We start from the raw sequence: 13550 nt of genomic DNA, 5'->3' as shown, positions 1-13550 counted from the left end.
ACAACATTTTCCCTAAACATTTAAGCTACAAAATGTATGTTTGAGCAAGTTACTGTGTGTGTAAAAAAAAAATTTGATGTCCCTGGTTAATGCATGTGAACTTTAAAGATTAATTTTAGAGGCAAACCTTAACTTGATGATATGTTTTAAATACATTTTCATTGACTTTGAATATTCCTGTTTCCATTTCATGATTAGTCCTTGTCACAACAGCATGTCCATACTGAAAGACATTGATAAACCAACTAGTGCTGAGAAAGCATGACAATCCGGAATAATTCCTTCACTAGTTACAAAAAATTCCAAAATATAATTTTTCCCCTTTTGTCGCCAAGCTATAACTGTTACAAATTAGTCAGAATTACTTTTGTAATTTCGAAAATCGTTTCGTAAATGGCGAAAAGGATGAGCGCTGGCAAAATCACTGGTCAATAGCCTGTCAACACTGAGGTTGTGAGTTCAAAGTCAGCTCGTGGCTGTTGCTTTTGACTCCAATCTTAATTGACTAGGATTAGTCCGTGGCGATCTGAGCACTTTTACTACCAAATTGGTGGACACAATTTAGCCAAGACTGCTGAAAGTGGTGTTAAAACACAAACAATCAAACAATCATTTTAATGATAAAATCAAAATTTTAAAAAGTTGTTGAAACATAATTTTTTTTTTTTGGCACATAATTATTGTGCAATTCTCACATTAGATCAACTCTTGAAGTTATTTTTAACAATTTATTTCTAATGATTGAAAAGAAAACACCATATTAAAGTTAATATACCAGAAAAATATACAATGTGAATTCTGGAAGAAATCTTGCTGAATCTGGAAACCGTTTTGTATATTTTGGTATTCAAATATAACATCAAATAGTTCAAATGATATAGAAATAAATGATGATATGATTAAATTTTTAGTAATTTAATTTATTTTATTGTTTTATCAATTGTGTAAAATTACAGTTTTTCTCAGGGGTTGGTGGTTACTTTGGTAAATTAATAATTTTGTTTTTCTTCTCCATGTTCTCAGAGCAATTAAGCATTTTTATTCTATCTCCTCTTTATGTATAAGAGGATTTATCACATTGAGGGTGCAAATATATAAATGCTGTTAGAAAGGTAATATAATGGGGAATAACTCATACCGCGAAAATTTCCCAGTTTACAGTAGTTAAAACTCTGCAATTTTGATAGTTGTCTAAAGAAAAGAACTGATAATTATCACCTATTGAATTATGGATTTATTACAGATCAATTTACATGTATACAAAGCGCTCACTGATTTTGTAAGTAAAGTAGATGCCATTTGCATTGATATTTCTTTTTCTTGGTTTTCCTATCAAAATATTACTTTTGGGGTTTAGTATTCTGGAGCATATGTTTTGTTTTTGGGTAAATGTATGGACCTTATATCTTTTTGATTATTATTGTAATGAAATATGAAAAATGCTTAATTACCATTTTAACAAGCAGGTTTCTATCTGTAGACCCCTGGCACGCACAGTACGTTAGCACTATTCCAAATGAGCTAAATTATTAGCTTGATGACACAATTATTGCCCTTTGCTTTACGTTGTCAACCAATATAGTCCGTCGTGTGGACACTGTATAATACTTGCAAATATTTTTTGCTGCGTCGCCATATGTTGGAGCAGGTCTTGTAACTGCTCAACTCTATCCGTCTGTCTGAAAGAAATCTTTCATGAAAGTTTTCTTGGCTTCAATGAAAGAAATGATTTAATATGTGGTGTGCAGCTTTAAAATATTGAGTTGTAGTGAGGAAGTAATTTTTACATCTCACATGTATCCACTTCCTGTAAATTCAATAGTTTGAATTTCTACAACACTCATTGTACAAGGAAGATTTTCATCAAAGTTTTCTCATCATCAATACAAGGGAATGATTTAATATTTCTTCTGCAACTTTATAATGTTGAGTTGTAGCTAGTAAGCAACTTTTTTTACTTTTGGTGTATCGCGACTACCTGTTTGCCAATAGTTTTTAATTTAAAAAAACTCATTGTACAAGGAAAATTTTCGTCAAAGTTTTCTCATCTTCAAGAAAAGGGAATGATTTTATATTTGGTTTGCAGCTTTATAATGTTGAGTTGTAGCCAGTAAGCTATTTTTAAATCCTTCAAACTATTTTAACCCCGCCACATTCTGTATACGCCTGTCCCAAGTCAGGAGCCTGTAATTCAGTGGTTGTCATTTGTTGCTGTATATCATTTTTATTTTTCATTATTTTGTACATAAAAAAGGCTGTTAGTTTTCTAGTTTGATTTGTTTTACATTTGTCATTTTGGGGCCTGTTGTAGCTGACTAAAAGGTATGGGTTTAACTCATTGTTGAAGGCCGTACGGTGACCTATAGTTGTTAATTTCTGTGTCATTTGGTCTCTTGTAAATAGTTGTCTCATTGGCAATCATGCCACATCTTCTCATTTTTAGCTCACCTGGCCTGAATGGCCAAGTGAGCTTTTCTCATCACTTGGCGTCCGTCGTCCGTCATCGTTAGCTTTTTACAAAAATCTTCTCCTCTGAAACCACAGGGCCAAATTTAACCAAACTTGGCCACAATCATCATTAGGGTATCTAGTTTTAAAAAATGTGTCCAATGACCCTGCCAACCAACCAAGATGGCCGCCATGGCTAAAAATAGAACATAGGGGTAAAATGTAGATTTTGGCTTGTATCTCTGAAACCAAAGCATTAAGAGTAAATCTGACATGGGTAAAACTGATTATCAGGTCAAGATCTATCTGCCCTGAAATTTTCAGACAAATCTGACAAACTGTTGTTGGGTTGCTGCCCCTGAATTGGTAATTTTAAGGAAATTTTGCAGTTTTTGGTTATTATCTTGAATATTATTATAGATAGAGATAAACTGTAAACAGCGATAATGTTCAGCAAAGTAAGATCTACTAATAAGTTGTCATGACCAAAATTGTCAGTCGACCCCTTTAGGAGTTATTGCCCTTAATAGTCAATTTTTAACAATTTTTTGTAAATTTTTGTAATCTTTTACAAAAATCTTCTCTGAAACTACTCAGACAAATTTAACCATACTTGGCCATAATCATTATTAGGGTATCTAGTTTAAAAAATTTGTCCGATGACCCCGCCTTCTAACCATCATGGCCGACTTGGTTAAAAATAGAACATAGGGGTAAAATGCAGTTTTTGGTATATATCTCTGAAACTAAAGCATTCAGAGCAAATCTGACAGGTGCCAAAAATGTTCATCAGATTTAGATTTATCTGCCCTGAAATTTTCAGACGAATCCGACAACCCGTTGTTGGGTTACTGCCCCTGAGTTAGTAATTTTACAAAAATTTTGCAGTTTTTTGTTATTATCTTAGATATCATTATAATATCTAATGTCTAATACTATTAATTATGATTTTAACCTTATTTTACATGATTTCCAAAGCATCAGTAAATACAGGTGAGCAGCACAGGCTCTTGAGAGCCTCTAGTTTTTTATTTATCCACTTCTTGTTTGCCCATATTTTAAAATTTTCCAACACTCATTGTACAAGGAAAATTCGTCAAATTTTCTTTGCTCTCATTGAAGGGAATGATTTAATATTTGGTCTGCAGCTAAGTTATGTTGAGTTGTAGCAAGTAGGAAATTTTTACATCTGCTGTGTAGCTTCTTCCTACTTGCTGATACATGTAGTTTGAAATTTACAACACACATATTTTAATTGTACAAGGAAAATTTTTGTTAAAGTTTTCTCGGCTCCTTTTGAATAAAGGAAATGATTTCATATTTGGTCTGCACCTTAATAATGTCAAGTTGCAGCCAGTAAGCAATTTTTAAATCTGCCATGTAGCCACTTCCTGTTTGCCAATATTTTGAAATTTTACTACATTCATTGTATAACCAAAGTTTTTGTCAAAGTTTTCTTGGCTTCAGCACAAGTGCTCCAGTATACATGCTACATCAATCAATTACATGCAGCCAAGCAGGTCCAGACCTGGTATTGGTATTGTTCATACACCCTCCAAATTTATTTCTTCCATGTTTGATGCCTCAAATAGCAAGTAGGGTGATGAAATTTCACTCTAAAAAGGGTTATGAATTTAAGGTGAATAGTGATCCAGTTGAAAAAAGGTCAAAGTTAGTATTTTGAGTCAAAGCTGATGAAGTTTCTATAATATGTCTTGACTCAAAAGTAGTACACTATAAAAATATTTTCGAGAAAGCGCAGGTGCATTTTAGTATTGCTTTAGACTATGAATTAGCAAATTGATTTTTATCCAATGTACATGCTTTAATAAAAGTTCATTCTTTAGGATGAACAAAAAAAAATCTAAAGAGAATCTTTGGATGTATGGTACAAAAGTGAACTTCTGACTGTATTTCTTTGAAAATAAATCTTGCTAAATTTTAACAGGAGTAGAGACCAGTAAACCATGTCAATGAAAGATAGTCATAAACTGTTCCTACAGTCTTTCATGTCGAGAGGACTACTAGATGCTAAGGAGGTGCGACAATTGTACAGAACTTGTTGTCTTAAATTCAATGGTAAGTACAAGTATATAATTAAAGTAGGTATTGGTAATTATAAGTAAATGTAAGTCAATTGATTTTACTTGTTTTTTTAAGTTGTTTAATTACAAAATGAAAAATGACAAATTATTTTAAGATGTTACTACAGCTGACGAGCTATCTGACATGTACAATGTGTGTAAAAGAACCACTCCTTGAAAACTATATTGTATAATGGTTAGAGAGAAACAAGAGCAATAATGATTAGTAAAAAGGAAAATCAAATCAACACAACTGATATTGCCAACCAGTCCTTATGGGATTTATATCCCTAAAATGATTAGTTTTATCCATTTTGTGTTTTAATGCTGTAATAGATGGAAAGAAACAGTCTCCTGCAAAAATGATTGATGTTGATTAAGATCTTCAAAAATGTCTAGCATACATGTATGTAACTGACATAGTGTATCTACTCTGTATGGTCATGATGGTAGGTATCGCAGTTTACTGACCATTTTTGTCGAGCCTGCGACTTCTGTCGCAGAAAGCACGACATAGGGATAGTGATCCGGCGGCAGCGGCGTTAATGAACTTCTTAAAAGCTTTATATTTTAAAAGGTGGAAGACCTGGATGCTTCATACTTTGTATACATATGCCTTATGTTATGAAGTTTCCGTCTGTCATATGTCATTTGTCCTTGACCTCATTTTCATGGTTCAGTGACTACTTGAAAAAAAGTTATTTTTTGTAATGTAAATTTCTCTCTTGTAATGAGTAATAGGATAAATATATGTAGTATGTGCGTACCTTGCAAGGTCCTCATGCCTGTCATGCAGTTTTCATCTGACCTTGACCTCATTTTCATGGTTCAGCAGTTAAAGTTCAGTGTTTGTGCTTTGGTCTTTTTTTCTGATACTATATGCAATAGGTCAACTATATTTGGTGTGTGGAAATATTTTACAATGTACATATCAGTCTGGCAGGTTTTATTTGACTTTGACCTCATTTTCACGGTTCATTGCTCAGTGTTAAGTGTTTGTGTTTTGGTCTATTTTTTGTCTCGACTGCTTGAAAAAAAAATTGAGTTTTTTTGTCAAGTGAATTTCTCACTTATTATGAATAATAGGATATCTATATTTGGTATATGCAATGTCTACATGTCTGTCAGACAGAGTTCACCTGACCTTGACCTCATTTCATAGATCAGTGATCATTCTCAAATACTATAAGCAGTAGGTCAACTGTATTTGGTGTATGGAATGATTGTAATGGGTACATGTCAGTCTAGCAGGTTTCATCAGACCTTGACCTCATTTTCATGGTTCATTGGTCAATGTTAAGTTTTTGTCTGTTTTTCAAGTACTATAAGCAATAGGTTAATTATATTTGGTGTATGGAATGATTGAAAGGTGTACATGTCTGCCTGGCAGGTGTCTGTCTGACACGATTTATCTCACCTTGACCTCATTGTCATAGATCTTTAAAAATGTTAAGTTTCTGTAATGCTTTTAGTAAAACCTTTATCTTTAAGACTTTCAACATAAAATCAATGGTCAGTAAAGCAGGTGAGACATTTCAGCCTGTGCACTTTTGTCTTAAACTACAAGCAATAGGTCAGCTATTTGGTGTATGGAATGATTGTAAGGTGTATATGTCTGTCTGGCAGGTATCATCTGACCTGACCTCATTTTCATGGTTCATTGGTCAATGTGAAGTTTTCATGGTTAAGTTTGTTTCTTAGGTACTATCTATAAGTAATAGGTCAACTATATTAAATGAATAGATTGATGGTAAGGTGTACATACCTGTTTGGCATGGTTCATCTGACCTTGACCTCATTTTCATGGTTCATTGGTCAATGTTAAATTTTCCTGGTTAAGTTTGTTTCTTAGAAACTATAAGCAATAGCTCAACTATATTTGGTGTATGGAATGATTGTAAGATTTTGTTTGCCCAGTGACAGTGTGGAGGTGTGGGGTATGTGAGCGTGCTCACAAAGGTTCTTTAATTCTTATACTGTGAACAGCTTAAATGATCAGCAAGATAAGATCTACAAATAGTTAAACATATATAACTGAGTGGGTCTGGCTCAAATATGATAGTGTGTTAAGATACACTGTTGCTAATTATAATGATTATAGTGTTGCATATTTTACCATGTGAGTGATTTGGGGTCCTGTGAGCCTCTAGTTCTTTGTTTAATTTTTGCTAGCATCCAAATTTAATTTAATTTGAAGTGTTTATTATGTTTAAATTTGAAGTGTTTATTATGTTTTAAAGAGAAATATGCAGAAAAGGAAGAAGATCAGAAAGCACATTTGTTGGAATTTGTGAGATCTATAAATAGAAATATTCAACCGTTTCACATGGAAATTAAAAAAGGTGTTAGTGAGGAAGAAGGAAAAAGTTTTTACTGTTTGGTAAGTACGGGATATTGATTTACTGTTTGGTAAGTACATGATATTGATTTACTGTTTGGTAAGTACATGATATTGACTTACTGTTTGGTAAGTACGGGATATTGATTTACTGTTTGGTAAGTACAGGATATTGACTTACTGTTTGGTAAGTATGTGATATTGATTTACTGTTTGGTAAGTACATGATATTGACTTACTGTTTGGTAAGTACGGGATATTGATTTACTGTTTGGTAAGTACAGGATATTGACTTACTGTTTGGTAAGTATGTGATATTGATTTACTGTTTGGTAAGTACAGGATATTGATTTAATGTTTGGTAAGTACATGATATTGATTTACTGTTTGGTAAGTACATGATATTGATTTACTGTTTGGTAAGTACATGATATTGATTTACTGTTTGGTAAATACGTGATATTGATTTACTGTTTGGTAAGTACGGGATATTGATTTACTGTTTGGTAAATACGTGATATTGACTTACTGTTTGGTAAGTACATGATATTGATTTACTGTTTGGTAAGTACAGGATATTGATTTACTGTTTGGTAAGTACGGGATATTGATTTACTGTTTGGTAAGTACAGGATATTGACTTACTGTTTGGTAAATACGTGATATTGACTTACTGTTTGGTAAGTACGGGATATTGATTTACTGTTTGGTAAGTACAGGATATTGATTTACTGTTTGGTAAGTACGGGATATTGATTTACTGTTTGGTAAGTACAGGATATTGATTTACTGTTTGGTAAATACGTGATATTGACTTACTGTTTGGTAAGTACGGGATATTGATTTACTGTTTGGTAAGTACAGGATATTGATTTACTGTTTGGTAAGTACGGGATATTGATTTACTGTTTGGTAAGTACAGGATATTGACTTACTGTTTGGTAAGTATGTGATATTGATTTACTGTTTGGTAAGTACGGGATATTGATTTACTGTTTGGTAAGTACAGGATATTGATTTACTGTTTGGTAAGTACGGGATATTGATTTACTGTTTGGTAAGTACGGGATATTGATTTACTGTTTGGTAAGTACAGGATATTGACTTACTGTTTGGTAAGTACAGGATATTGACTTACTGTTTGGTAAGTACGGGATATTGATTTACTGTTTGGTAAGTACAGGATATTGACTTACTGTTTGGTAAGTATGTGATATTGATTTACTGTTTGGTAAGTACAGGATATTGACTTACTGTTTGGTAAGTACGTGATATTGACTCAGCAGATTTAGTACCAAAGCACTTAGTACTGAAGTGTAGGTCTTAAAACCTTAGTGATATGAGAAAATTGAGATGACTTTTTATGATTTGACATATTTTTATTTTTCATTAGTGATGTTAGTATATGCATGAAATGGCTTGATATGCTTACACCCAATCTTCTATTGGAAGGACAAGCCTTTGTGTACAAGGTCATATGCTTAATCTTTTATCACCTTCTTTGAAACTGAATTATAAGCATTTCAGGTGTAATACCACCATTGATTTTCCCCTATTAGTCTTTGTTAAATTTGCACTTTTCAAAAAGAATTTATCTTTGTTTCAAATAAAGAAATACTTGGCCTGAGTAAAGTTTTATCCTGTCCAGTACTATAGAAAAAATTTCACATAACATTTCATTGCATGTAAGAAAATAACCATCACTGGAAGTTAACCAATCAAATTTTCCCCCTTTTTTAACCTGTCTACAAGCTTTAGTAACCATGTAACCTCAAGTTTCCAAAATATTCTATAGAAACCTCAAATAAAAATATAATGGTGCTTTGAAATACCCAAGATATATGTTTATGACCTAGAAATGTTTTACTCAATCTAATTAAAATTAAATCTCCGCACTTGCTCCTCGTTGTTTATATGTCGCGCGACATATAAACAACGAGGAGCAAGTGCGGAGATTTAATTTTAATTAGATTGTGTTTTACTGCAATGAAATGTAGGATCAATTACCTACAACTGTCAAATTCAAGGGAATATTTTTTTTTCAACCTATTTTCATTTGCAACTGGATGTGACGTACTATGATTTGGTGGTATTACACCTTCAATGTGAATTAATTGTAAAGAAATGCTATGGAAATTCCATTCCAAAGTTTGAACCATTGTACATGAATATTCAAACTCTTTTTGGAAATATCATTGTAGGTTTGTACCTCAGATACAAGTATAACTAAGTTAGCTTCAGACTATACACAACCAGAAATGGAATTCTTCAAAAGGCTGGTAAGTTGATGGTAATTGTCATATATAAAATACTACGGTTTATTTGATATTTCAGGACGAGGTATGAATTAAGCCTTTTCAAGTCTTTCTGAGAATTTCTTTTTATTTTCATAATTTTAACCTTGTTTACAAGATAAATGAGTCAAGCGAATTAACAACTCCTGGGGGAAACAGTTGGAAGAGTAATCAGGATGGATACCGAAGTAGGCTGCCGTTGTTTTAAAAATTCATAAATCCAATAGATATATATTTTCCTTGCCATAACCAGGATATTGTTGTATTTTTATAGTCTTATTTACAATTTCAATCTTATAATGTTGATTGACTGACACTGTTAATAAATTCAGTCTTATAATGTTGATTGACTGACACTGTTAATACAGATGTTGTAGTATTGAAGAACTTTCTTTTTTAAGTATGATTTATAGAAATCCATAAAGAAGACCGCTGAAAAACTACTTGTTTTTTTTTAATTTTCAGATTGAAAGCATTATAGATTCAGATAATGGTGAGATAGGTTCAACATCAGCTATAAACAGTGTAGATAAATTAGAGAAAGTAAACAAGAAATTGAGTAAACAAGATGCTCAGAATTTATTAGAGAGACTTGAAGCTCAGAAATGGATTAAAATTGTAATTATTGACCCTTACAATGTATATAGCTTTTCAGCATGCTTTACTCAGACTTTCACATAGAAAAATAGGCAATTTTCCAAAAAAATTATGTTCATTTCTTGCATGGAAGTACAAACTTTCAATTTTTTTACAGTTATCACAAATGTTGAAAACAGTATTGATATTAATATATAATTACATTCAGCATTGTTTGTCCTATCCATGCCGAGATTTAATAATGGCTGGAACATGTATATACATGTATTACTGACAACATTTCCATTTTGATCTGCTTAAGTTATTTTTTATGGAACTAGGGCCCTAAGGCACAGAATCAACAATGCTTATTATAAAAACAAGACTGAAAACTAAACATACAAACAATTAACTATAGAGATTTAACAATTAACTATAGAGATTAAGGACACTCAGTGTTCACCATTTTTGCACAGTCAATTTCAATTTCGCCACATTCAAACTTTACTACAGTGTGCTTTGGCTAACCAGGGCACTTTCAGATCATGCCTGATTGGTTTTGATTAAAATTAACCAAGTTTTTCTATCAGGTCGTGACGAAACTTAGTACAAAAAGTGGGTTGTCTTTTTAATATAAAAAGCATTAATAGGCACCAGGTAAATGAGAACAAAACCTAAATTAATGAGGTTTCTTGTGGCGAGGTATTATACGACCGCAAAAATTAAATTTTTTTTTATTTGGTTGTATATTGGTATGACGTCGTCGTCGTCCGAAGACACATTGGTTTTCGCACGCTAACTTTAGTTTAAGTGAATGGATCTGCATGAAACTTTACCATAAGGTTCAATACCACAAAAGGAAGGTTGGAATTGATTTTGGGGGTTATGTTACCAACAGTTAAGGAATTAGGGGCCAAAAATAAGCATTTTTGTAACTTCCAGACATTACTTGTGTGTTAGTGTATGGATCTCTCTGACATTGTACCACAAGGTTCCATATCACAAAGGGAATGCTGGGATTGATTTTGGGGGTAATTGCCTCAAAATTTTAGGAATTAGGGGCCAAAAAAGGGGCAAAAAACAAGCATTTTTCTAGTTTCATGATAATAACTTGTGTGTAAGTGTATGGATCTTTCTGAAATTGAACTACAAGGTTCCATATCACAAAGGGAAAGCTGGAATTGAGTTTGGGGGTAATTGCCCAAAACGTTTAGGAATAAGGGGCCTTAAAAGAGGCCAAAAAAAGTATTTTTCTAGTTTCCAGACAATTACTTGTGTTCAAATGTATGGATATGTATGGATCTCTCTGAAATTGTACTGCAAGGTACCATACCACAAAGGGAAGGCTGGGATTGATTTTGGGGGTAATTGCCTCAAAATTTTTGGAATTAGGGGCCAAAAAGGGAAAAAAAACAAGCATTTTTCTAGTTTCCATACAATAACTTGTGTGTAAGTGTATGGATCTTTATGAAATTGTACTGCAAGGTTCCATATCACAAGAGGAAAGCTGGGTTTGAGTTTTGGGGTAATTGCCCCAAACGTTTAGGAATTTAGGGCCAAAAAACAAGCATTTTTCTAGTTTCCAGACAATAACTTGTGTTCAAGTGTATGGATCTCTCTGAAATTGTACTGCAAGGTACCATACCACAAAGGGAAGGCTGGGATTGAGTTTGGGGGTGATGAATCATAAGGGGGTTCAAAAAATTTAGGGGAGAGATTTTTTTTTTCTTTAAAATTTTCCATTGTATAAATGGGTTATTTCTGATTTATATATAAAGGCAAATAATAATGATATGGTTTGAATAGGTAAATTAAAAAATTTTAAGTTCTTAGACCACATTCATTCTGTGTCAGAAACCTATGCTGTGTCAAATATTTAATCACAATCCAAATTCAGTGCTGTATCAAGCTTGAATGTTGTGTCCATACTTGCCCCAACTGTTCAGGGTTCGACCTCTGCTGTCGTATCAAGCTGCACCCAGCGGAGCATTTTATTATTATTTTATTTTTTATTTTTTTATTTTTATATTGTATATATCATAATGAGTGATATCCATATGAATATTCAGTTCTTGAACAAGGATATATGTGTGGTTTATGTTAATGAAACAGAAACTTAATAATCCAATTAAACTGAAAAGATATTCGGACAATTATGTTTTTAAAGGAGACAAAGCAAATATTTATAAATAAAGACAATAACTGATGATGTTCCTGATGGGAAGACAAACATGCGATCAGGCTTTTTGAGTAATATCACATTCACCTTTAATTTTTTTTTTTTTTTCATTTAAAGGTATTGCAACCAATAAGACAGTGAAATCTGCAATGTCGAAAAAATAGACAAACAAAAACAGATTGCATTTTTTACATGAAATGCATTGGAAGTCCTTGCTTACAATTTTTTTTGTGTACCCTACAACAACAAAATAGATGGAAATGGTACAGTTAGAAGAAATTCTTGTTAAATGTATTTCAAATATTTTTTTTGTACATTTATAGAGTAGAGGTCGTGTATCCCTAGCAACTAGAGCCTTATTAGAGTTAGAACAGTATATATTAGAAGTATACTCTAATATTACAGACAAATGTAATGTTTGTAAAAGATTATGTGTGAAGGTATGTATTTATTAAACAGACATACTTCACACTTTTTTTTCTGATTATGATACTAATTTTGTATTTCGGAGTTGCCTCTCTTGAATGGTCTCTTTGATTTTATCAGCTTCATTTTAGAACATTTGAATTACAGTTTGATTAAGCTTAAAAGTTTTTGAAAATAAATGAATAACATTAAGAAATTCAAATTTAATCTATATATTGTAACCCTATGATTAGTTAAAATACCGACGGTGTGAGACCCTCACGGGTGGTCTAGATTCCAACACCCCCTTATAGTAGTTAAACTACACTTGAATTTCGGCATCTTTACATTCCTAGATTTAACTTTAGGAGACTGTGTCCATAAAAGATATTTTTCATCTTTTTTATGTAAAAAAAAATTATAGATTTGTTTAATGAAATTGTTTGGTTACACAGTTTAGCATTCTTTTCTTTACATATCTTAACATATCTAAAGAAACAATTGCTATAAAACTGTATGATATATATATATATATAAATATATGGGTCCCCTAAAGTAAAGTAGAGCTATAATGCCTTCTTTTACTTTAGGGGAACCACAACCTATAAACAGTCTGATTTAAAGGAACAATTACTAATAAACTCTATGATATATTTGCTGTGGATTCATTATTATTAGTGGTTACCAATTTTCGTGGGTCACAGCAAACCACGAATTTAAGAATTCAACGAAAAATAATCCAGAAAAATGTTTATTCAGTGGGGTGTTTATTTCCGGTTATGTTGTGCAATTCTAGTATAGTGTTGACTTGCGATAGACATGGTAACATAAAACATGTTCTTGAAATAAGATATAAAAGTATTTTGATTAAATAAATAACAAAATCTGTAGAATATGAGTGAGAATTTACTTTTTTAAATTTGGTTAAAATAGTTAATGGTATATAACTGCAATTTGTTAATATGGGATATAACTGCAATTTGTTAATTACCGTGTCATAATTCAGTTTAAAGGTGATTTAAAATCAATAGGATTAAGTACAGGACATATATATATTGCCCTTAGGTAATATTGTTTTTGACAGGAACATTAAATTTCACACCTTTAAAGTGTATTCTAGACAGAAACGACATTTTATTAGAATAAATAACTTACTTGCACATGAACACATTGTGATGTACACTTGTAACCCAATTATTATAATCTTTTAAGACATAATTTCAAAA

At 32.1% G+C, this 13550-nt stretch overlaps 1 protein-coding gene across 2 annotated transcripts in view; it reads left to right on the top strand.

Annotated features, from left to right (window-relative positions):
* LOC127734712 (non-structural maintenance of chromosomes element 1 homolog) overlaps window positions 1-13550 on the top strand; it is a 61895-nt gene that overhangs the window by 34656 nt on the left and 13689 nt on the right. For both annotated transcript variants that reach the window (XM_052244735.1, XM_052244726.1), the window contains exons 2-6: window positions 4397-4527; window positions 6773-6912; window positions 9072-9149; window positions 9630-9782; window positions 12243-12359. In XM_052244735.1, the coding sequence (XP_052100695.1) occupies window positions 4416-4527; window positions 6773-6912; window positions 9072-9149; window positions 9630-9782; window positions 12243-12359 (600 nt within the window). In that variant the 5' untranslated portion in view covers window positions 4397-4415. The remainder of the gene's footprint in view (window positions 1-4396; window positions 4528-6772; window positions 6913-9071; window positions 9150-9629; window positions 9783-12242; window positions 12360-13550) is intronic.

This window comes from Mytilus californianus, unplaced genomic scaffold, assembly GCF_021869535.1.
Source record: "Mytilus californianus isolate M0D057914Y unplaced genomic scaffold, xbMytCali1.0.p SCAF_1, whole genome shotgun sequence".
NCBI classification, from domain to species: domain Eukaryota; kingdom Metazoa; phylum Mollusca; class Bivalvia; order Mytilida; family Mytilidae; genus Mytilus; species Mytilus californianus.
The sequence above is the reverse complement of the archived record's forward strand: the minus strand, read 5'-3'. Positions and strand labels throughout refer to the sequence as shown.